The sequence below is a fragment of the Sceloporus occidentalis genome, unplaced genomic scaffold, assembly GCF_023333645.1.
Source record: "Sceloporus occidentalis isolate IW3139 unplaced genomic scaffold, rSceOcc1.0.p SCAF_34, whole genome shotgun sequence".
Classification (NCBI taxonomy): Eukaryota; Metazoa; Chordata; class Lepidosauria; order Squamata; family Phrynosomatidae; genus Sceloporus; species Sceloporus occidentalis.
The window spans coordinates 2818162-2842112 of NW_028317014.1; the positions used below are offsets into that span (position 1 = coordinate 2818162).

General features: G+C 39.0%; 1 protein-coding gene across 1 annotated transcript in view; it reads left to right on the plus strand.

The window, feature by feature from the left end:
* Positions 1 to 23951, plus strand: part of LOC149298134 (THO complex subunit 2-like) — a 48122-nt gene that overhangs the window by 8947 nt on the left and 15224 nt on the right. Inside the window, exons 5-27 of the mRNA XM_089487629.1 lie at positions 116 to 186; positions 696 to 817; positions 1658 to 1791; positions 3070 to 3236; positions 3335 to 3427; positions 6550 to 6705; positions 8731 to 8903; positions 10162 to 10357; positions 10994 to 11032; positions 11613 to 11743; positions 12680 to 12781; positions 13860 to 13944; positions 14631 to 14724; positions 15069 to 15149; positions 15732 to 15828; positions 16092 to 16209; positions 16818 to 16997; positions 17587 to 17751; positions 19115 to 19390; positions 19537 to 19678; positions 20163 to 20320; positions 20753 to 20881; positions 23804 to 23935. Of these exons, the coding sequence (XP_089343755.1) occupies positions 116 to 186; positions 696 to 817; positions 1658 to 1791; positions 3070 to 3236; positions 3335 to 3427; positions 6550 to 6705; positions 8731 to 8903; positions 10162 to 10357; positions 10994 to 11032; positions 11613 to 11743; positions 12680 to 12781; positions 13860 to 13944; positions 14631 to 14724; positions 15069 to 15149; positions 15732 to 15828; positions 16092 to 16209; positions 16818 to 16997; positions 17587 to 17751; positions 19115 to 19390; positions 19537 to 19678; positions 20163 to 20320; positions 20753 to 20881; positions 23804 to 23935 (3041 nt within the window). The remainder of the gene's footprint in view (positions 1 to 115; positions 187 to 695; positions 818 to 1657; positions 1792 to 3069; positions 3237 to 3334; positions 3428 to 6549; positions 6706 to 8730; positions 8904 to 10161; positions 10358 to 10993; positions 11033 to 11612; positions 11744 to 12679; positions 12782 to 13859; positions 13945 to 14630; positions 14725 to 15068; positions 15150 to 15731; positions 15829 to 16091; positions 16210 to 16817; positions 16998 to 17586; positions 17752 to 19114; positions 19391 to 19536; positions 19679 to 20162; positions 20321 to 20752; positions 20882 to 23803; positions 23936 to 23951) is intronic.

Consider the following 23951-nt stretch of genomic DNA (forward strand, 5'->3'; position numbering starts at 1 on the left):
TATTAGAGCTAAGTGTTACATGCACTTCTAGAAGGGGTCTAAAGTCCTAATATTTGCCGTTTGACTTCCCAAAACGTATTACTAAAGCAGACTGTTTTTCACCCTATTTAATTAGATATCGAAACCAGCGGTTTGGAAGAAAAATGTAAACGAGACCATTTTACACAATTAGTGTTGTCATGCTTGGTAAGATTTTTAATCTAGTTATTTGATAAATGTGCTAATATTTGTGCTCCTTTTTTTTTTTTTTAATGAAAAACATCAAAGAACAATATTCTAAAACGATAAAAATAAATAGAAATTTTAAATGTATTTTTAGGAAGAAAAAAAGAGCATATCTTTGTTTTGCATGTAAAGGAAAGTGTGACGTTTTCTAATGGGCGATTTGTTTTTACATGTATATTATGGGCCCACTGGAAGGTTATTTGTTGGCTGACAAACCTTTGGTGTTACTTGAATTTTAATTTAACAACTTATAAAAGGAACAACCCTAGTAATTTAACCCTAGACATCTAACTGCAGCTCACCATTTAGCGAATAATGCTTGTCCCCACTGATGTGCATAATGCCATTAGGCTCAAATATAGATTTTTAGACGTTTGGGCAATTTGATTTGCATTTAGAGAATTCTCTGCTATTAAATTGCACTAGGTTTGTGCTTCCGTCCATTCACCTTTTTGTGTTTCGTCTTCCAGTATCTAGTATCCGACACAATCCTGAAGGAGCGCCTGGACCCTGAAACACTGGAATCATTGGGTCTCATCAAACAGTCTCAACAGTTCAATCAGAAATCTGTAAAAATAAAGACCAAACTTTTGTAAGTCTTTAAAGTAGATGCTGTTATTTCCTAAATGGGCTTTTCATTTTATTTACACTTTACTTCCAGTACTCAATGTGGCTTCAGGGGTTTAAAATTGGTTTAATATAACTTTTTAGAAGGATATTTTGTCCTTCCACACAAGGTCACCCTGTCACTGTAAGAGCATCATCAAATATAACTATAGGTGCCAGGTCAAGAAGGTCCTTTGCCCAATGACAACCAAATCATAAATAATAATAAAACAAATAAAGACCTTCGAATTTTGAGGCTAAAGTAATAGTAATCATTCCTCAGTGTATAATAAACTATATACTGGTGTCTCTTATAGCTGTTTTATCCACGATCAGATGCATGCCGTTCTTGCCTACGCTAAAGTGACGTTAACGATGCAGAAAGATTTTTGAGTTTGACATTAATGTCACTGGTGCTATCAGCATTAGCAATACAAAAAGAATGCATTACCAAGCACCATTAAATATGCTTGAGATAAAAAAAAGTAACGTTGCTTAAGTGATCAGCGGATTTGTTAGTTTGTGTGTGGTACAGTGTGAAAATCTCTGAAATAACTTTTATGTCAGTGTATAAAGACTGTACATAAGTGGAAGTAAATCGAACTTCTTCACACTAAACTGAATAGTCAGTGATGCAGTCCAAGAGCCACTTCATAGTAGTGTTTGTAACTCGTCAAAGTGCTTGAACAGTATGTGTTTGGGGTGTTATGTTTGATGAGAATTGTTCTCCGTAATAAAAGCGTGTCATTTTATTTTTCTTTGTTTAAAGTATGACGACTTGATTTCGGTTGCCGCATTACGTTTTTTTTCTTCTTCCAAATTCCAGTTATAAACAGCAGAAATTTAATTTATTACGAGAAGAGAATGAAGGGTATGCCAAGCTTATCGCAGAGCTTGGGCAAGATCTATCAAGAGGCATAACAAGTGACCTAATCCTAGAAAACATCAAATCTTTAATTGGTAAGAGATGCACAGTAAGCTGCTTCTAATTGCTTCTTCCTGTCTGACTTACATGTCAATGTAGATGTTTTAATGCGACTTTTCACATTACTTGTCTGATAATCGTCTAAAAATTATGCAAAGTGTGGTTCAATTATTCTTTAATATGTATATGCCATAAGAAATTGACTATACATATATACACACTATATGGACACCTGATCATTACACCAACAGGTACTTTGACATGCATTCTAAGGACATTAATATGTAGTGCCCCCCCCCCCCCTTCTTTCCATCTACATCAGCTTCCACTCTTCCAGCAGTGCTTTCCACAAGATTTTGGAGTATTTTTTTCTGTGGGAATTTTCACCCGTGTTTTCAGTAGAGCGTTTGAGGTCGGGCACTGAGGTTGGACAAGAAGAGCTGGCTTGCAACCTCCAGTTCATCCCAAAAGTGTTCGATGGGGTTGAGGTCAGGTTCTCCCACATCAAACTCGTTCAACCATGTCTTTATGGACCTTGCTTTTGTGCACTGGGGCACAGTCATGCTGGAATGGAAAAGGGCATACAAAGAACTTGGCCTGCACAGAGCGTTGACCTCAACCTCATCGAAAACCTTTTTGATCAACCGGAACAGAGATTGAGAGCCAGGCCTTCTCGTCCAACATCAGTGCCTGACCTCGCAAATGCTCTACTGGATGAACGGGCAGAAACGCTCCAAAGTCTTGTGGAAGTGTCTATAATTGCCTATTACTGTCTCTGTGTATTTATGTTATGGCAGACTGAGAACATTTTGTTATTGGCTTTATTGACCCCCTTGAAGCCCTAAGGACTTACTGTTATTGGACATGACCCAAACTACCTTTGTATGTAATAGTATGTTTTTAATCTTTTTTTTTTTTTTTTTTGTGTGTGCGCAATTGGGGATGTTGTAACGGCCGAAATGGAAAATGGGCAATACTGCTACAGACAAAATGTTAAAAATATTACATATTTCACACACTACAGGTCGATTGCATTTACTTTGACTGTCAATGTAGAGCTGTAGAACCTTCATTGCTGAACGCTCAGTGAGCAACAGCAGTGGGGATCACAAAAGCATTAACATCATTATTGAGCTTGCCTGTGCAGGTGTCTGTCTCGAACAAGCGAAACCACAATAACGTTCATGTCTGACCTATTTCTTATACTTTTTGTCTAGGCGGTACTCGGCCTTTTTCTTTTTAGTATCTTTATATTGTGTACACTCGTTCCATTGTTCATGTGTCGCTAAAACAAAATGTGTTCATATTTTTAGGATGCTTCAACCTGGATCCAAACAGAGTACTGGATATTATCTTAGAGGTTTATGAATGTCGACCGGAGCACGACGATTTTTTTGTATCGTTATTAGAATCTTACATGTGTATGTGCGAACATCAAACACTGTGTCACATCCTTGGGTTTAAATTCAAGTTTTACCAGGTAAAGTATGACAGAGATTTTATTTCCAAGGCATTCGTGTTGCATTGGGGTTGTGGGTTTTTCTTTCTTTAGTTACTTTAAACAATTATGTTTTGCAGGAGCCTAATGGAGAGACTCCTTCATCCTTGTACAGGGTCGCAGCAGTTCTTTTACAGCAAAATCTCATTGAATTGGAAGATCTATATGTACATGTAAGTTTATTAGCCTAAATATATTGCATTTATCTTTCAAGGTAACTTTAAATTCGCCTGTCATTCCCCAAAATCTGCAACACGTACTTTGACGTCCATGTTACTCTGGAAGTATTTAGTTGACCAGCCTATCCAGCTCTGTATGCTGTCATGGGGAATTGGTTTCAGCCTGCAGAGGTCTCTAGATTGCCATTCATCACTTCCAAGCTCTGTAAATATATCAGCCCTGCCTTTGTTTAATGTACAGAATAATAGATTTGGTAGCCTGCATTAAAATGCATCATTTATAGTATTTACACTTTCATAGTAAGCAGTTGGAATAAAAAAAATATAGTGGCTAGGTGCCTGTATGATTTAACTTGTGCTACCTGGCATGCTGGTTTAGTGTTTATATTGCTGAAATGCAAGTAATATTGGTCCTAATTATTTTACACGTCTTATATAATGCGGTTCTTTCAAAAAAGCTTTAGTTTGTAGGTGAAATTTTGAAGTTCTTGTTGACGTCTATGCATTGTGAAGACTCAACTGAGCAGCACTAAATAGTGAGTTTTAGCTCCATCCGGGTAGGGCAGGAAATCAATTAAACCATCTCCCCCTCAGTGTTTTCTTTCCTTCCCCTACTGCCGGTAGGAGGGTTATTTCTTTGCCCCCCTCTTTTCCTGGGCCCATCGGAGGACCTATATCCCTAGTGCACCGCATCCTCTTGGTAAATCGAGCAGCTGGCTAGCATTGGAGCCTTGTTTCTGATGGAAGTGAGCGCCCTTGGGTGGGAACTACTCACCTCTATTACTTGTATCTTTGTTCCTCACGTGGTAGGCATTGGCTGACCTGTTCACTTTTGCTGGCAGTCTTCTGCTTTGGTAGATTCTGGGCAACCTGGATCCTCAGTGCGTCTGATTGTGACGTTGTTTAAATGGCATGCGTGATGTCTGTCTGTGTTCTCTCGAGGTTGTGAATGCAGGAGTGAAGTTTATTTTTATATTTTTTTTTCCTGTATTACCTCAACTTGCTTGTCAGCCACATTAGAGATTTTTAGGAAAGCTGCCTCAAAGTCTTAAGTACTTTGGCATGTTCCATGTTCAGTGTGTTTCAAAGCATGTCCTTCCTGTTTGAGATCCTGAGGATACTGGCTGTGAATTTTTTAAATGGCTTCCTTCTGAGCTCCAGAATACTTTTGAGCAATTTTAGGTGCCAGATTCCAGCTTTTCCAGCCATGACCACATCTACTTCAAGGGATTTCGTCCATAATCTGGATCCAGCCTCTTCCTCCTGAGCATGAAGGTCTGTCTTGTGAAACCTTCTTGTCAAATGAGGACCTTATTTCAGTCATCAGGATGTCTTTAGAGATACCTGATGAAGTAGGAGGTAAGAATGGGTTCTTTGCTACCTATTCTAAACGGCATAGAACTTTTGCTGTGCCAGAGTGCCCAAGTCCATGGTTTTGGATCAGTGGAATCCTGAAAAGAAACTGCAATTCCAGCAGCGTTAAATGTCTGTTTTCCCTTTATAGAGGAGTTGTCACCCTCCTCTAGGGTTGATGCTGTGGTGGACAAAGCCACAAATAGATACAGGAAGGCGCCTCTGGTTTCTCTGACCCCGTGAACAGGAAGGCTGAAAGGGCTGTCAGGAAAGGGCTTGAATGAGCTGTGGCTGGTTTCCGTCTGGCTATTACTTCTGCATCTTTATTCTGTTCTATAAAGCTGTGGCTACAGCAGGTGGCGGATGATCTATCCCTAAGAGGAGGTCAGCGATACTCTTACAGATGTCTCAGCTGCTGTGGATTTTCTTTGAGACTTGGCTATTGAATCCATCCTTATGGCGGCAATAACTTTTGGCTTAACTGCTGTGGTTCAAAGAACGTGCTGGCTAAAATCTTGGTCAGCTTATTCTGTTTCCAAGGTTAGACTGTATGGTATTCCCTTCCCCAGCATAGATTTATTTGATAAAAATCATGCCTCAGGTGATAAGTTCTGGTTACCACAACGTAAACACTTCGAGGTTTAAATCAAGCTACTTTCGTCCTTCCAAGGATCAAAAGCCACATTGATCCTCTGGATCATTGGGTGTTCGACATCGGCTACACCTTGGAAGTTTCCAGACGTTTTCATAATGTTTGAGAGAAAAGCTATTTGGACTGCATGTAAATTATATATACACACACAATATATATGTATACCGTATTGGCTCGAATATAGGCCGCACTTTTTTCCTCCACTTTAAGTCTTTAAAGTGGGGGTGCGGCCTATTTTCGGGGTCTAGCGCCCGGGCGCTGGGCAGGGTTAGGATACAGATCCCCCACAGCGGTGCAGGGGACCTGCATCCTCCTCCCCCGATACGCTTAGACAGCCTCCCCTGCCAGCACTTTCCACGGGGGGGGGGGCGTGGTGCCGGCACGGGAGGTTGTCTAAGCGCATCGTGCGGACGGTCACCGGCTGCGGAGGTTGTTTACCCGCATCGCCGCAGCCGGTGACCGTCCGCACGATGCGTTTTACCTCTGCCCCCAAGACTTACCAGAGGAGACTCCCGGGTGTCTTGCGGGGCCGGCGGGGGACATCTACGCAATACGTGTATACAACTTCCGGTGCCGACACATCAGCTGAGTGCCGGCACCGGAAGTTGTGTACGCGTATTGCGTAGATGTCCCCTGCCGGCCCCGCAAGACACCCGGGAGTCTCCTCTGGTAAGGGGGGGGGGGGGGGACGACAGTGGCAGCATATCTCGGGGGGGGGGGGGGGGGAGACAGAGTGGCAGCATGTTTTTTTGGTGCTTTTTTAAAGAAAAAAACTTTCTTTAAAAAAACACCAAACTTTTAGGGGGCGGCCTATATACGGGGGCGGCCTATATCCGAGCCAATATTATATATATAATATATATATAATATATATATATATATATATATATATATATATATATATATATATATATGTGTGTGTGTGTATATATATTAAGCAAACAAAACCCAAGTAATGATCGCACCTGTGAAAGACTAATGGCAACAAATAGAATGTGTGTGTTTTTAAACATCATTTACACACTAAAAAGTGGAATCTAATTGCTTGTAAAAAAAATTAATAATCTTCATTTTGTGAAGAAGTAATGTCTGCGATCTTGTCCTCTTTTAGCTTCTTCCATCAGACAGCGTCATCCTCGAGGAACACAAGAAAGAGGTTATAGAAGCGAAGCAAATTGTAAGGAAATTAACATTGGTTGTCCTGTCTTCTGATAAAGCTGACGAGAAGGAAAAGGACAAAGATAAAGATGAAGAAAAAGTGGAGAAGGTAAGTAATTACCAAGCAATTGCTTTTCTTCTTTCCATGTAACATACTAAAGATGAGTCACGTTTAACATAAGTTTTGAGCGGCAGGGTAAAAATAAATAACTGATCCATGCTAAAATCAGACATGTTTGAGCTTCCTTTTAATTTAATTTCCTGACAGAGGGGTCAGCTATGAGGAAATAGTTTTGAACTCTATAGTTACAGTAAAACCGAAATTGTGATTTTTCTTTTTTTTGTATCACTAAGTTTTAATTAAATAGAAAACTAAAGCACCTTCAAGTCGCTGAGATAACGGTACTTTTTCCAGGTTCAAGCCATCAGCCACAGAGAATCATTTAATGTTATAAGACCAACCCACTAAAATGTGATTACCGATAAGACATTTTCTTTCTTCTTGTTGAAAGATGTTAGTACTTGATGACGCATCGTTTTGATTGTTTTTAAAATGCCGGTAGTCTCTGGTTTTACGGATATTATTTTCATGTTCTTTACATTTTTTGCGGAAAACCATTTCACGTCGGGATTGGTTCTGTGATGTCTCCAACCTGCTAAGTAGGCTTGCTAGGCAAGGCACATACTTTGATTTAATAAATCTTAATCTAAGTATATATACATATTAATGTCCTATGGTATACACTACAGAACCGCCTTGGAACTTACTTTGCAGTTCACAATGTTTCTGTAATTTAAGTCCCAACTTCCATGATGGTACAGCAGTGTACCAAGTCCATAGATGGGATGAAGCAGACATAGCTAACTTATTAAATTGCTTGAAAAACTATCCTTACTCACACACGGTGTAAGGAAACCTGTCCAGATATGAAATTACTTGCCCCCTTCCCTTACTTACTGACGGTATCGTCGGTGATAACACATTTCCTGGACGTAGACTGATGTGATGATTAGGACAAGGTAGACCATACTCCAGAGTGTAGCATTTATTTTGTTTGCTATGGTTTTTTGTGTACGTAAACTTACATTGATGGTGATTCCTGGATAAACGTAAGCGCTGCTTTTCCTGTATGTTTCGCACGAGTGCCTGGACACCAATTAAATGTTCTCGTACATCCAACTGCACTTTTTAAGGCTTATGCATTATGCCCAAGCAGCTTTCTGTATCTGTACAGACAGGCAGAATTTTATCCAAGTTACATTATGGCCAAATCATTGTAAAGCTTACTTTAACAAATAGAGATTTTTTTTTTATTACAAGATTTGTGACTGTGAAGAAAGAGATCCCAATCTTAATGGCCGATTTTTGGGATATTGGCGTAGAGATCCTTAAAGCAAGGCACAAGCAGTAACATCCATAGATCAATCAAGGCTTTCGTTCTTCTTCTTCACTCATTATTGGGAATGCTGTCTGTCGTAGCAGTTGGTGGTTTCTATCCTATGTAGGAACACTTTTATCCCTTTCAGGAGCTTAACCTTCAGACCACAAAGCTTCTCTGCAGGGTGGTTGGAAAGGCAATTATTCGCCCAAACTTGTGTTCTGCGTCTAGAGCTGCTTTTTCTAAAGAGGGAGGGAAATCTTTCTATTGAAAGAACTTCTTTTAAGACATTTAAAAAAAAAAGAGAAAAATATTTTGAACTTCTGTTTACCTAATATGCTGAAGTTTATCCTTGAAGTTGATAAAGCCTAATCCCAATGAGGTTCATTAATATTTTGCTGGGCAACACTCAAAGGACATTAAATAAATGAAATAGTATTTAATAAATAGTATTAAATACATTGTTCAGCATAACCCTGTTACGTTTTATTTGTTCATAACAAAAAATGAATGGCTAGAAAATAGAAAAAATAAGCTTTTCAGTATTCTCTCCCTTATAAAATATAAGGAATTTCTTTCTGGTACATTGTCATGGTTTTCCCATTGTGTATGCTCTTGCTGGTCAACTAGAATAAGTGAACGGTGTACATTTTAAATTCCTAATAATGGCACAATAGAGTAGACTGGGTATTGTGGTAAGTATTGTGTAGGCTGGTAACAGGTCAGCCCGACTAATGTCCGCTAATCTATTTCAGCCTCCTGACAATCAGAAGCTCGGTTTATTAGAAGCTCTCTTAAAGATTGGAGACTGGCAACACGCACAAAACATTATGGATCAAATGCCCCCTTTCTACGGCACTTCGCACAAATCAATAGCATTAGCTCTGTGTCGTCTCATTCACATAACTATTGATCCTCTTTATCGAAGGTAAGTTTTTATTTTGTTAAAAAGTTTTTCTTTGTGCCCCACACAGGTCTGTAGTCTTTCGGGTGACCCATCTGAATATTCTCATGTGTTCAACACTAACCAACCAAATAAATAAAACTCTGGATTATTTGGCATTTTTTATATCTTTACTTATAGAGCGGGCAATTAATCATAATGTTTTTGGGGGTTTTTTTTTTACTCTGTGTTAAAGGAGAATACTACCTAGAGTTTGTTTCCATAAGTCTGACTAGTGTTTAGTCCCTCCTGATGTTCACCCAGGTTGCCTGATATTACTGATATTGCTTAATTTTTGGACGTGTTTCCTCAGTGCAAGGGATTTATAGCAGCCGGGCATTTAAAGGGAAAAACGGATCACATGAACATTTAAAAGGACCACTTGCATTAAATTGCAAATAATGGCTGGAGTGTCCCTTTAAAATCTCCCAATATTCAATAGCTCTGGTTGAAGTATACCTCATTTTTTTTTCAGCAAGAAAGCTGCTGTCATCCAAGACGAGTAGCAAATACAGCTGGTGGAGCCATGCGTCTACTACTTGCTCTCTAGCTGTATCAAATAACAATTTTATCCCCTGACCTCAAACTCACATTGCCGATCCAGAAACGTGTTTAGTTTTGATAGTTTCAAACTGCCCTGTAACGATATTTTCCACGATACAGCGACCAAGCTTTTAAATTTTCACAGTATTGCTTTAACAGGTCATTTATTATAGTGAAGGAATGCTCCTGTCATTTCTTTAATGTAAATTATATGAATATTTCTCTGCCCTCATTTTGTTCCTTTTCAATACTACCTGGTTACTACTTTTTCCATGCAATAACATCTTGACCTGTGTGGAAGGACAGCATGCCTATGCCAGGATAAAATAAGCCAATCCTGAACATAGCTAGCCTTAATAATGTATTGGGAGAGCATCCCTTTGCATCTGTAAATGCCTGCTTATGTTGGCTAACATACTACGGCAGAAAGCTGCTGAGCAACCAAAGCCCTGCTTGCTCTACTGAGAAGGTCAAGGTCCGGTCTTCCACCCAAAGGGTAAAAGCTGCTAAGTGTCCGTTCTCTTTTGTGTTAGCTGCAAATGAAATGGTTACATCTTGTATAACTCGTTTCTTTGTTGTGTGTATGTTGAAGACGCTTCTTTTCATACCGTAAAGCTTTCTAAATATTTAAGATGTATGTGTCTACGGAACGCGCTCCAATAAATAAATGAACCAACTCTTCTCTGCTTTGTTGTAACAGAGTCGGAGTTCCAAAAGGCGCCAAAGGATCGCGGATTGTTCCTATGCGGAGTAAGAGAGCTCCAAGACCGGCTGAATGTTTTGAAGACCTAAGAAAAGATGTGTTCAGCATGCTCTGCTTCCTTGGCCCCCACCTCTCCCATGACCCCATTCTGCTGGCAAAGATTGTCCGCCTTGGCAAAGCGTTAATGAAAGAGGTCGGTGTCTTGTTGTTCTGAAAAACTGTGTCTGTCTTTAAATAGCTTTTCTAGTAGAAATGAGAAGTCTTAAAGATGGCCATTTATATTCCTCCAGGACACCACAAAATGACAATACTTGCAATTTACTTGGTCTTGTTTTTAGCAGGGACGCAATGTGCGTGGTTGTTCTCATAAGTTGGTTTAGTTTTTCTTTGTTTTTTTCCTTAGTAATCTCCAGAATCATTCTGGAATGAGTTTTTTTTTTTTCTCCTTCTCTCCTGGCTTTTTCTAAAGATCATGAAGTTACTTTTATATACTACGTTAAAACGTGACCATCTGATTCCCCGTGCTGCTTGCCTGTATTTAATATAAATAATCCCCTTCCCCACTGTGTCCCTATTTCTGTTTATCACAACCCTCTCTGGAAACTCCAGGCACACCAGATTTCTTGATAATGAGTTCTGTGTTGTTTCATCCTCCCGTGAGCGATCCCTGCAAACATTTCTCAGTGTAGAGATAATACAGTTTGTTTTGTGTGAAAGACTGCTTGTTGCGGTAATTCTCCATATTGTATGGCCTGCCTTGTTATTGGGAAACCACAAACCATGTAACTTCGTTGTCTTACGATTATCATTTGTGATCTTTTCTTTGTAGTTTCAGTCTGATGCAAGTAGAGATGACAAAGAACGTATGGTAAGTGGATCTGTTTTAAACATGTCTAATTGAGGCATACTTCATGTTGGATCTGATGTCTAGAATAAAGTGTATTTAAACGACAGAATTAACATCGCAAACTTCAGTAAATTTCATTAACCAGTTAAGGTGTTTCTAACTTAACGTGCAGCGGAATTATGACACAATTCTCCCCATATATCTAAAGAGAAGCCTTTATCCTGCTTCTTGTTATAATCATAAGTAAATAAATGCAATAACGTACAGTTGGTTTGGTATCAGTTATGAGTGTGTAGGTAGGTAGGTGCTAGGGGAGAAGAAGACATTCCATCTGTAACTATAATGAAGTCTAACCAGAGCTGGCTGTTTAGGCAATGTATCAACTGTCAAGGAGACCAAACCGGTGGGGATGACATTACCCGGTTCTCTCCTTTTTTTTTAAGTTAGCAAATACTTAGCAGGCATGGCAGCAAAGACATCATTTTCCTGGGCTTCTAGGGCCTGAGCCGACTCTAAAATATCCATTAGTATAAGTTGGCGAGAGACATTATTATTTATTATCACTATTATTATACTCTTGGTTTTTGTATCTGCCTTGTAGGAGGTGCTGTTTAGTTGCCTACTTAGCATTACAGACCAGGTTATACTTCCTTCACTGACTTTAATGGATTGCAATGCATGCATGTCTGAGGAAATCTGGGGGATGATCAAAACCTTCCCGTATCAGCATAGGTAAGTTCTAATAATAACATTAAGTTAAAACAAGTGTTTGGATTACAGATGACCACCCTTTATGATTTACTTCCGTCCTAGCGTGTACCTTGTTAAATGTGGATTATAAATGTATTTTGGTTTTGGACGTGATAGATTGTAAATATGGTCCAAGTCAACTCTTACTTCTCTAATGCAGAAAATAGAAGTAATTTTGTTCTTTATAACAAGTCTTGTCTAGAGAATGAGGATATTGGTGGTTATATATATATGAAGAGTGATTGTGAGGAAGGTCTTGCACCATGGTTACTCTTTTATATGTATGTGTAGCATATAAATATATTGATGGCATAAAAATATACATCTAAGGTTCCTTTTTTAAAACTAGCTCATGTAGTGAAGTTTCTAAGTTCAATACTAATCTGTGCTTCCTGTTCATGGGAAATATACCCCTGCCTCAATCCGTTGACTTTCCCTTTCCTTCTCCTTTTTAGTTTTCTTTCCCCTTCTTCTCCCACCTCTTCTTTGCCTTCAACCTTTAGGCATCTGCTCATTGAACAGGCGCTGCTTACATGGTGTTTTCCTAGATCGCTCCCAACTTTCGGAGAGCCCAGCTTTCTTTGGTGGTCATTGGGATCCCATCCACTGATTACTTGCAGGAATCTGAATTTGAACATTCTCCTGATCCCTCTTATGTTCTTGTTTGTGTGCTTACTTTGTACCCTCTAGAAGGAAAAATTAATAAAACATGTTTAAAAAAAATAAAAAAAAAATCACTTAACTTAATACGTTTTTGTAATCCGCCTCCATGCAAAATGTTTATGAATTAAGAAACTCCTCCAACTATCTTGATGTAGACCTCCAAGGTGCTTTCCAACTGTTGGAAGCATCACGGATGGATGCGCCAGTGTCCCAACATATTCATATTCTATTTTGTTTTTTTCCATTTAATTCAAGATATCATTTGTATGGCCTGTGGAAGAATGAAACCTACAACAGTCATCCTTTGCTAGTGAAAGTTAAGGCACAGACCATTGAAAGAGCTAAATACATCATGAAGTAAGTAAAATCTATTTTAATAAAACACTTTGGAACATTAAGACATTTAATATTTGAACAGCATAACCACTGTGCTTTATACTGTAGATGTTGAGAGTCTTTAGTATGGACGTCACGTTTTGTTCTGCCCAGACAGAGTAGCGGTCTGACACGCGAGTGCGCCGTTAAGGCGTTTAATTCCTATGATTAATGACATTTTCTACTGCATGCATTAGATTAGATGCTTAGATTGCAAATAAGTTATTAGCTATTAAGGATGAGGCCTCTTGCGTGTACGTAATGATGCATTCCCAGGTTCTCCTCCAGAATTAGTGGATGGATTAACTGGCATTATGGGTCCTGTGCTGAATGCGCGTTTAAACAATTATTTGGTGAAACCCGTTGAATATGCTCTAACATCCCTGCAAAGGCAGAGTAGCCGCGTCCAAAAAAGAAAAGTCCCGGTGGAGCTGTCGGCGTTAAGAAATTCAAAGCATTTCCCGGCTGCCCGTGTTAAGGGTTGCAGTCCGTGATAAACGACTGAAAGCTGCAGTGCTGCAGTGCCGTTCCAATCGCTGAGGCAGAACCGAAGTCTCTAACAGGAGAGTTATAGACTTCAGACTCCGCTCGCTGTAATGCATTTAAAGCACTGCACTGAAACATAATGGTTTTTATCGCCAAATACCATGAACCAATTATTCCCGTATTCGCGGAATCTTTAGCTCCTTCATCACGCCGCAGTCTCATTAGGCACAATCTTTAGTCGTTACAAAAGAGTGCCCATTCTCCAACTCTTATGCGTTTGGCAGGCAATCGACAAAACTTATTTTCATTACCTGCAAAATGTTAAGCGTAGCTTTCGCTGTTGTGATAAGATCTTTCCTAACGGCAGCTCTTTGATAATATATAGATATGTTCTCTCCGATATTAGCGCTTTGCTGAAAAATGTGTTTTTTTTTACAAGACATTTGTTTTATAGTTCCTCTGTTTATTGCCAATTAAAATGTTAACGGCCTTTATAAAAGACCATGGCAGAGGTTCTTAACCTCTTTTTTTTTTTTCCTTTTTTTTTTTTCCTTTTTTTTTTCCCCAATTGCAGACGTTTAACAAAAGAAAACGTGAAGCCATCAGGAAGGCAGATAGGAAAACTAAGCCATAGCAATCCGACGATCTTATTTGACTATGTAAGTATGTTTGTACTTTATTAACGTTATGTACTGCCAGGGAATGCTGTCTGTGTATAAACGAGAAGCAAACACTTAAATGGCTTTGGCTGCGTTAATAACGGCACAACTGTCCACATGGGATTCTGGATCAGGACTTGCAGATGGGGGGGGATCAATGGAGGAGATGAGCTGTTGCCATTGCATTGGCACTAACGAAACACTAATGTATTCATATCATTTAAAATGGCATCTAAAACCAGATTAAGTGTGATTTGCTGTTCCAGAATGTTGCTGTGGTTTAAGAACTTTTATAAAACTGGGCGCAAAGTGCGTTTTGATGATATAGCTCTAGATGAGTTTTTAGCAAAGTGTCTGATTTGGCATTTTGTGGTTTCCTATACACAATAACCTTATACTCACAATTTCTGTTCTTTTAAAGAAACAATGCTTTAATAGAATTAGCTCATCTGTATGCCAGTCATATGGATGCAGGCTGCAGGTGTGCGTAAGCTTTTCTGAAGTTATAAAAGCGACTATGTTCGGCCGCTGTGCTGCTTTAAATGTGACATTAGAACCGTTTGCTGTAAAGAGGTACGCTTACAATTCCTCGTAGTTCCTTTCTTTTGACGCATATGCTGCCTGCTCTATTTTTGATGTATTAACACGTTCTCGTTTTTTGTTTTTTTTTCGTTTTTTTCTTCCAGATTCTTTCCCAGATACAAAAATATGACAACCTTATAACACCGGTGGTGGACTCCCTGAAATATCTCACGTCCCTGAATTATGATGTCTTGGCGTGTATCCTTTTGATCATCCCTATACTAATAATAATTAAATGTGTATGGAAGTTTAGTTATGTATATGTGTCTGGTTGTGTTTATGTACACTACTCTTCAAAGATTTGGGGTCATTTTAGAAATGTCCTTGTTTTTGAAAGACAAGCAAATTTTGGCTGTTAGCTGTTTTCATGGAAAATGGGAGAAGCCTAAGTGACCCCACACCCCAGTGGTTTGTATCTTAATCTCCTGGTACGACTTTTGGGCTGTGCTTGTTCCGAGTTTTTTTCATGTCATGTAATTGCTGAATAAAGTTCCAATTTACCGATTCCCAAAATAGTGTTTTGTCCTTAATTTGAAAATCAGACTGTATTATAGAAGCTCTTGCTAATCCAGAAAAGGAGAAAATGAAGCACGATGATACAACCATCTCCAGTTGGTTGCAAAGTCAGTATATTCCTTGTGTATAACTTTTCTTATATACTTTTAACAATCCATTATTATATTATTATTCTGCTAATTTCTGCAGAAGTGTTTTTTTTTTTTAGATTTTGCTCGTAGACACAAAACACATCTCGATAACCACAATTCCTGCACTTGTATGAGTGGCATAGTCATTTGTCCTTATGATGGCATTGGCTTTTGGCTAAAGGAGCACTGTCGTGATGCTCATATTTTAGGGAACGCTGCTCAATCTGTGACTCCTAAACATAATCACAACGTCTGCTTTAGCCATTGGTGGTAGAGTATCGGAAGGAAAGGCGCCCAAGCTGGGAGTGACTTAAGTGATATTTACCTTTTATCGCTGTGTGCTTGTGCTCCCGAACCTCTGAGTCTCTAGAAGTTCAGTTCGCGTGTGCACAAGATCAGACAACAGTCTTGTTTGTTCTAACCTAGCCTGTTTAGGGCTAACCCCCCCCCCCCCCCCAAAACATGCACCTGTCACCCCATATCTAATGGCATAACTACACTCTGAACTACACTATACTTTTTTTCAATCCGCGTTAACATTTTTTTGTGTTCTTTAAGGTTTAGCCAGCTTCTGCGGGGCGATATTCCGAAAATATCCCATCGAACTAGCTGGTCTCCTGCAGTATGTAGCCAATCAGCTGAAAGCCGGTAAAAGGTACGTTGGTAGAGCGTTCATTTCATTCACCTTTATTTGTGTACGCATACACTTGCCATCGATTTTTAATTCTAAGAAAATAGGACTTGCGCTTTAGCATGTAACACTCCACGCATTCAATTGTCTTGCGTCTTCATGCCGTGCCGCTCCTATGTTCCGTGCGCTCAGATGTACAAATTGCTTGGAGCTGGGTTTATTGAAAGGCCAGCTGCGAGTTTAATGCAGTAGATCACAATATTTTCACGCTCCCGTTTTCCTTTCAGCTTTGATTTACTGATTTTGAAAGAGGTGGTACAAAAGATGGCTGGAATCGAGATTACCGAGGAAATAACAATGGAGCAGCTAGAAGCAATGACTGGCGGAGAGCAGCTTAAGGCCGAGGTGAGCGCGATAATGGGAAGCCTCCTGACACCCGCTCATGTAGATGCCGAAACACCGAATCTATGTGCTATTGTATTATAATCAATGCCTTGTATGTTTCTTCCACTGCCTTATAAAATACCCCCTATTTTACATGTTTTAATACTTAAAAGTAATTGCATTTTACTGTTGATGTGCAATTAATGTTGATTTTTTTTAGCTAATGATACATACTTTCTAAAAAAAAAAAAAAAATTAAAAAAAAAAGTAGAATTTCACTAGCTGAATATTTTCAAAGTTCGTCGTTTCATTAGTCTATAAAGTAAACAGAATTACAGAAACAAAAAATGTGCATCTACACAATTAGTATTTTTTAATAAGATCACAATATTCTATTATGCGTTGTCATGTAATGTTGCGGTCTGGCTCGGAGGCAGACATAGGCATCTGTTGAATGGTGAAGTATACGAGTTTTGCATCCACAATTTTCTTAATTTTGTTATTGGCATCATTCATCAATGTAAATCCTCAAAACAGGAGCTTTTTTGTAAGCTTTGTTGTCGGACAATGCTGCAATGAATGTGAAATTGATTCTAACATGTTGTAATTTTCTTTGTATTTATATATAGGGTGGGTACTTTGGACAGATAAGAAACACAAAGAAATCTTCTCAGAGATTAAAAGATGCCTTGCTGGACCACGACTTGGCTCTCCCGTTGTGTCTGTTAATGGCACAGCAGAGAAATGGTGTGATTTTCCAGGAAGGAGGAGAGAAGCATTTGAAGCTGGTGGGGAAGCTGTATGACCAGGCAAGTCCGCTTTCCTCATGTCTCCTAATGAATACTTTACTTATTCTAGCCAGTTTTAACCCTTTACTTTCCTCATTGGTGTGTCCAGCTTGCCTGTGTTTGGCAAAATATAGAACATCGGGTACGCTTCTAGAAGAAGTGCTAGCGGTTAATGCAGTGACTGAAATGAAGCATGCATGGTATAGGCAGAAGACTGTTCTGAATATAAAAGACCGGGCATCCTGAATATAAAATATAAGTTTATGCCGCAGGCCAAAAATTGGGGCAGCTCATTGAGCCATCCATGAGCCAGGATGGAAACCCAACTCACCAATCTTTGCCAACAAATTCTTCTAATTGTTTATTGTTTTATCCTTCCCCTTCTCTTTACATTACATATGATCTAAACTACAAGATCTTGTTTAAAGAATTAAGATATATGTTGGCAGTATTAATAACTTGCTCCCTTTTAATAAAGGTACGAGCCAGCATTATCTCTTAAATGGGTCATCCAAATGCCTAGTGATTTGGTCTCCCGCACAACTTTTCTTTGTACGTCTTAAGCACGTACTATGATTTCATTTCACATTTTGTCTCTTTTTCCTTTCAGTGTCATGACACCCTTGTGCAGTTTGGAGGATTTTTGGCATCTAACTTGAGTACAGACGATTACGTTAAGCGGGTTCCTTCTATCGATGTTCTGTGCAATGAATTTCATACCCCCCACGACGCTGCGTTTTTCCTGTCCAGACCTATGTATGCGCATCATATATCAGTAAGTTAATACTTTCTTTCAGATATACATCAAGGAGATCTTGAATACATCGACTGGAACCGTCAGTAAATTTAACGGCGGTTCTTAATACTGCCTAGCTGTCGAATGGCAGGCTTTAACCTTTTATGAGTTATGTCTTTTGTGGGATTAGACGGTCTAAATTGTCCTGTCCTGGCAACAAAATCTATCTATAAATGTCACAGTTCTGTTGTTTTAAAGGAAAGTATATCCTGTATAAGCTCAAAACTGCACCAGCAAGGTCCATATATCTTGGTTTTGTGAACTTGGATTAAAAAAAAAACCAGATTGCAGTTGGAGAAATAAAATAGTTAGAACTTGATTAGGAGACTACTATTGAGATGGCTCCCAATCTGTTTCTCTATTTTTTTCCAAATTTTTTCAATTGGAGATAAGGGTGATCCTATCTTTCAGGTTTGGGTGGAAAAAAAGCCTTAAATGGACAGTTTCTTGTCCCAAACAGTCCTTCTAAATAAAAATGCATATTAATGTATTCTGAGTACTTCAAATGCATTGTTCAGAAAAAAAACCCACATAATGTAGAATCTGCCGCCAGGACAAATGCTTTTTGGGGGGATTAAAGTGCGTATGCTCACTGGAGTGTTCCTTTAACATTTCCATGCCAGGACCTCGTTTTATATTTGAATTTCCTGTTTTTCCACAGTCTGGTGTAAGCAGTTTTTTGTTTTTTTTTTAGCATTAATAAAGTGTATCTGTCACTTCACAGCTTCGGGTTGATTGATACAGCATTAAGACTACAGTCAGCGCATAAGTGAGGGTTTTTTTTGATGGTTCTGCAGTTTTTAGGCTCTGTTAAATAATAAATTGCAGCTTACTTCCCTTAAGTCTTATCTTGCTTAGCTGGCACAGGTGCTAATTAACCCATCTTGTCTCTTTAACAGTGCAGAACCATTTAAAGGAGTGAATATTTGTATGATTTATTGTTTACTATAAAAGCTGTGTTTAGCTGATATTACTACTTTTAGCAAATCCTGGTTTGGTTTTTTTCCTGGTCATGGGTAAAAATTGTTATTCCCAGATGTTGAGCAAAGTAAAGAAGCGCCATTTTTTATCCAGTATTGGATAAAAAGTAGCCCAATCTACTAGACAAACACCTTCACTCCTTGTCATACTGCCTCGTGGTAAACAATATAATGGCGCTATATAAAATTAATCCCACATTAATCCCACAACCTGACACTCTTCATCAGCACTGCCATAAAAAAAAATTCTGTAGGGCTTTTGGGAAAGTTGATAAAACTTGTACAAATATACCATATATCATATCTAATATAAGGAGTTTAGCTTATTTGTTTTTATTTTTCTCATTATGTTAAACGCACAGTCTAAATCTGATGAGCTCAAGAAGGCCGAAAAAGGAAGCAAGCAGCAACATAAAGTCCACAAGTACATCACATCGTGTGAGCTTGTGATGGCTCCGGTTCATGAGGCCGTGGTGTCCTTGCACCCTCCCAAAGTGTGGGATGACATCAGTCCTCAGTTCTATGCCACCTTCTGGTCCCTGACCATGTATGATCTTGCTGTTCCAAGATCCAGCTACAGCAGAGAGGTCAATAAGTTGAGGCTCCAGATGAAAGCCATTGATGACAACTTGGAAATGGTAAGTTGTCTTCTTCTGGTTTTGTTCTACTTTTTAGATGCTAAATTGGTTTAAAATGATTCAAGAAAATTATTATTAAACAACGGATCTGCCTTGGAAACCAGGCGACAACACCTTTGCTTAAAACTTTTTTCATGTTTTTGTAGCCTCCTAACAAAAAGAAAAAAGAAAAGGAGAGATGCACTGCACTGCAAGATAAGCTGCTGGAGGAGGAGAAGAAGCAATCCGAGCATGTGGAGAGGGTTCTACATAGAATGAAACTAGAAAAGGACAATTGGCTTTTAGCACGTGAGTCTTTGAGAAAATATCTCTACATTAAATGTATTTCTGTGCCTTTTCATTAATGTGCACTGCATCAGCAAGTACGTATCGGACAAAGCAGTTTATAAGCTGTAGGCTCGAAGTTCTGCAATGCCATCTACAGCTGGCCAAATAGTTGAAATATTTCTGTTGGACTTATTGGAAATAATTTAAAGTGATTGAAATGCTTTTAAACCACATACAATTTTTGCAGAGTAGGTTGTGAGGATTAAAGTGCATTATCCTGAAACTGGAATCAAAAAAAAAATGATTGCTAAGATATAGAACGTTCCTTTTTAGAGTATTGTCTAAAAAGGAGGAGGCCAGAAAACATGAAATAAATAAGCGTATTTTAAAATGTGCTGTATTTTCAGATCGTACTGCTTTAAAAAAAAAAAAAAAAAAAACATTTACTAGCTAGTTTTTATTTTCCATCGGGTATACAAATTGAATGTCTGTCTTTTATTTTCAGGGTCGACAAAAAATGAGACAATCACCAAATTTTTACAGCTTTGTATATTTCCCCGCTGCATATTTTCAGCAATTGATGCTGTATACTGCGCTCGATTTGTAGAGCTTGTACATCAACAGAAGACCCCCAATTTTTCTACTTTGCTTTGTTATGACCGAGTGAGTATATTATTTGCTGTTATCTCTGTCCTGGTTATTGAGTAGTGATGCTCTTGATTTTTTGCCTTTTAGTATAAAGACTCTCCACGCCATCCATTTACTACACATAACACATCTCTTCGAATTCAGCCACATTGAAAAATGACCTGCAGGGGATGTAAAAGTTTTTCTATACACGTAACAATAAAAAATAGTTATACTGCACTGCAGGTGTTTACATCCAGTTCTGCTAGTGATTTTTTTTTTTATTTGCTTGCGAATGGAAAGAATCTTTTTTTTTTTTTGTCTCGAACAGCATTAGGACAGCTTTCAAAACGTCCAGTAAAGCACTAACCTAGATTGACGCTCCGCTGCAGTGTGTGTTCTCGTTCAGTTAACAACAAAGTATTTTGTCATCCTAACAAAAAGCGATTCTACTCTCGTTGTTTATAGGTGTTCTCCGATATAATTTACACGGTAGCCAGTTGTACAGAGAATGAAGCCAGCCGGTACGGAAGATTTCTCTGCTGTATGCTGGAAACTGTTACAAAATGGCATAGTGATCGTGCCACCTATGATAAGGTATGTAAATAAAGGCATCTCTGCGTCATTCATTTTACTTTACTGTAAAACATTCATTCTTTACGGTATGCGTTATCTCGGTAATGGTTTGCTGGCCCACCAGAGCTGCCAATTCCCAATGAATAGTTAATGTATGGAGATGAATCTGTTTACCGCTCATGCAAATCCCTTTAAGAGGGCATGCCACATGACTTAATCCTTTCTCCTAGTTCTTACACCTTTTGTACAAATGAATCGTGTTTTTGTCTCCTTTTTCCTTTAATATTAATATCACTATACATGTTACTTATTTTCTCTTGTATGTATGAGCTGTGTTTATGTAGCTTTACATACGTGGTTTTACTTGCTGCGCCTTCTTAAGATACATGTAGTACCCAGAACAGCATCTTTTTAAATAACCTCTAGCATGACAGTCCTATGCAGTCTCATATGCAGGTAAAGTCCAGGGTGTACGGTACATCTTTCTACTTACAACAAAAGGTTGTTCCGCCAAGTTTTTGGAGTTGAAAGTAGAAATCTGAATCCCTTTTTAGACATTGTTGAACTTGTGTAAATTTAAGGTGTTTAGTAAGTAGCATAAACATGGGTTTATTCTCTCATTTAGCAGCACTGAACCTGTCTCTAAATAGTTTGTACAAGATTAATGAACTTGTTGAGATATATAACTATAAATTTGAGGTTGCAAGCAAGTCCTTGTGTGTTGGGGGGAATAGATTATAGCAACACGCAGCAATTTTGAGTGAATTTCCGAGGAGGAGAATAAATGTTGTGTCAGGCTGGATTTGACAGTAGAAGATACGGGAGAACGCGTTCTGTATCTCTGTATGAGAATGCCTCATGTCGAGAATTTGAACTGTTGAGCTCCGTCATCAGCTGGAGACAAGTGATTAAAATCCCAGGCCGTGTATTTAAATATTCATGCTCCCTCTGTCAGTTTGCTTATTCCTTCGTAACACATTTCATTCTGTCACTTCCTGCTGCATGTCAGCAATTCATGTCAATACTCAGTGAAGCATCGAGATTCATTTCACTTATCTCGCTATACAGGAGTCTAAGGTGTGGGGAGGAACACTTCATCTCTCGAAAGATACCGTCCTCTTCTTTACATTAACTTTTGGAAGTCAATTACTCTTACTTTTCGCCAAACATTGTGTAACTACGTTGAATTTTATTTCACAAAATTCACTTTTCTGTTTTTTCCATGCGTTTTCTGGTATTAATTTAGCAGAGAATGCATTTTTTTTTCTTGGCGGGTACAAATTGGCTATAATGCGTTCCCAATTATTCTTATAATGCCAATCGCAATCACTTACAATGCCAGAACCCTTTTTTTTTTTTTTTTTTTTTTTAACAGGGGTTATGTACGTTTCTGTATGCTTTATAATAGAGCAATCTTAAAGGTGCATTTCACCAGATTTTGGTTTCTACGTGGTTAGAAACTGTCTGAATCCCCCATATCGGCACATGTTGACATTTTGGGGAATTCTTTAGGGACGTGGTTTTAGAGGGTAAAAGGGAATTGCATTGGGAAACTCCTTGACATGCGCGGTTAAAAGCCTAGTTAATACAGCTAGCCGTAGCTGGGCCATCCAGTTTCTGAACGGAGCATGCATTGTTTTATGGAAGAGCCGTGCTGTCAGTTTCTATTCACAAAGCTCCAGGTTGCGGCTTTCATACTAGTTTATGATGGAGATCTGATTGTGTATGTATATTTCCCTTGTGTATTAGTGCTGAGGGGGGCTCTCGTAAGCAGAGTTTGCTTTTATCCCGTTCAAACACTAGTGCGTCGGCTGGCTGCCATTAGCCAACCTTTTGCTGCAACAGCCGCATAAATCTTGCTCATTATAACCAATGAGAAGCGAACTTGGGTAGGAATCTCAGACGTGTAAATTTGGAAGCGCTTTGCAAAATTCTAATATTCTTTGCAGTTAAAGTCGGCAAGTTCATTTATCTTTTGTGTATGTAAACAAGCCCACGGAGCGCTCCCCGTAGCTAAAAGCTGTGCGGCTGCCTCCGGCTGGAAGGAGCCCAGCATCTGCCGCGTGTGGAGCTGCTGTCTCTGCTTCTTCATTGCTCTGCCAACGTGTCTCATTAACCTCATGTGTCTTTGGTACAGAACAATTTGTATCGAGCGTACCACTATATGAGAACAGGCTTGGCAGCCCCTGCGGCGTTGTATTATACAGCCATGGCCACGTGAGCTCACCATCTAATAATGGCCCTGTTTTGATGTTAATAGGACACCAGATTTTATTTTTTATCTGTTAAACTATATACTTTATTTTACTTTGTTCTCCTTAGGACAGTAACACATTCAATTCAATAAAGATTTCTGTCTCTTATTATACATATTACGCACAGAGGTGTTTTATGGCACCCGTGTCCTCCGAGCAATCTTTCTACTTCTGCCCCTTTAACCCTTTGGCTACTGGAGTTTATTTGCCAAAGTGAAAGTTCATGGGTGAGTTTGCGGGGCAGCTTCAGTTTTAACCTTTTGACTTCTTTAGTCCTAAAGATTCCATCTGCAATACTTAGTAGTTGGTAGGGCCGGCTTAGCCCTGCATCATGTATAGATGGAATTTAGATGACATTCAAGGAACCTCACTGCAGTATGTTGTTGTTTCATTTAGCAGCTTCGTATTTGGCAGAGCTGTGCAATTATTTAGGATCAACACAGGCCGTCTTGCATAAGAAACATCCCAAGTCGGCCCCTATTACCTAATAATACCAGCAAGTCAAAATCGGAAAAAGATGCAAACACGCACGCAAGCTACAGCTAAACACCATTATGTAGGGAACTAATAAAAACAATAACAAAAAATAAACAAAACAATACAAAATGCAAACGCTATGGCAAATGTATGTCCCTTTCTTTTTTTTGTGTGCCTTTTAAATGTGATCTGGTCTTGTGTTTTCTCCAAGGATTGTGGCAATTATCCAGGATTTGTAACAATATTACGGGCAACTGGGTTCGATGGTGGAAACAAAGCAGACCAACTGGATTACGAGAATTTCCGCCACGTGGTGCATAAGTGGCACTACAAGCTAACAAAGGTAATTGGTGTGCAAG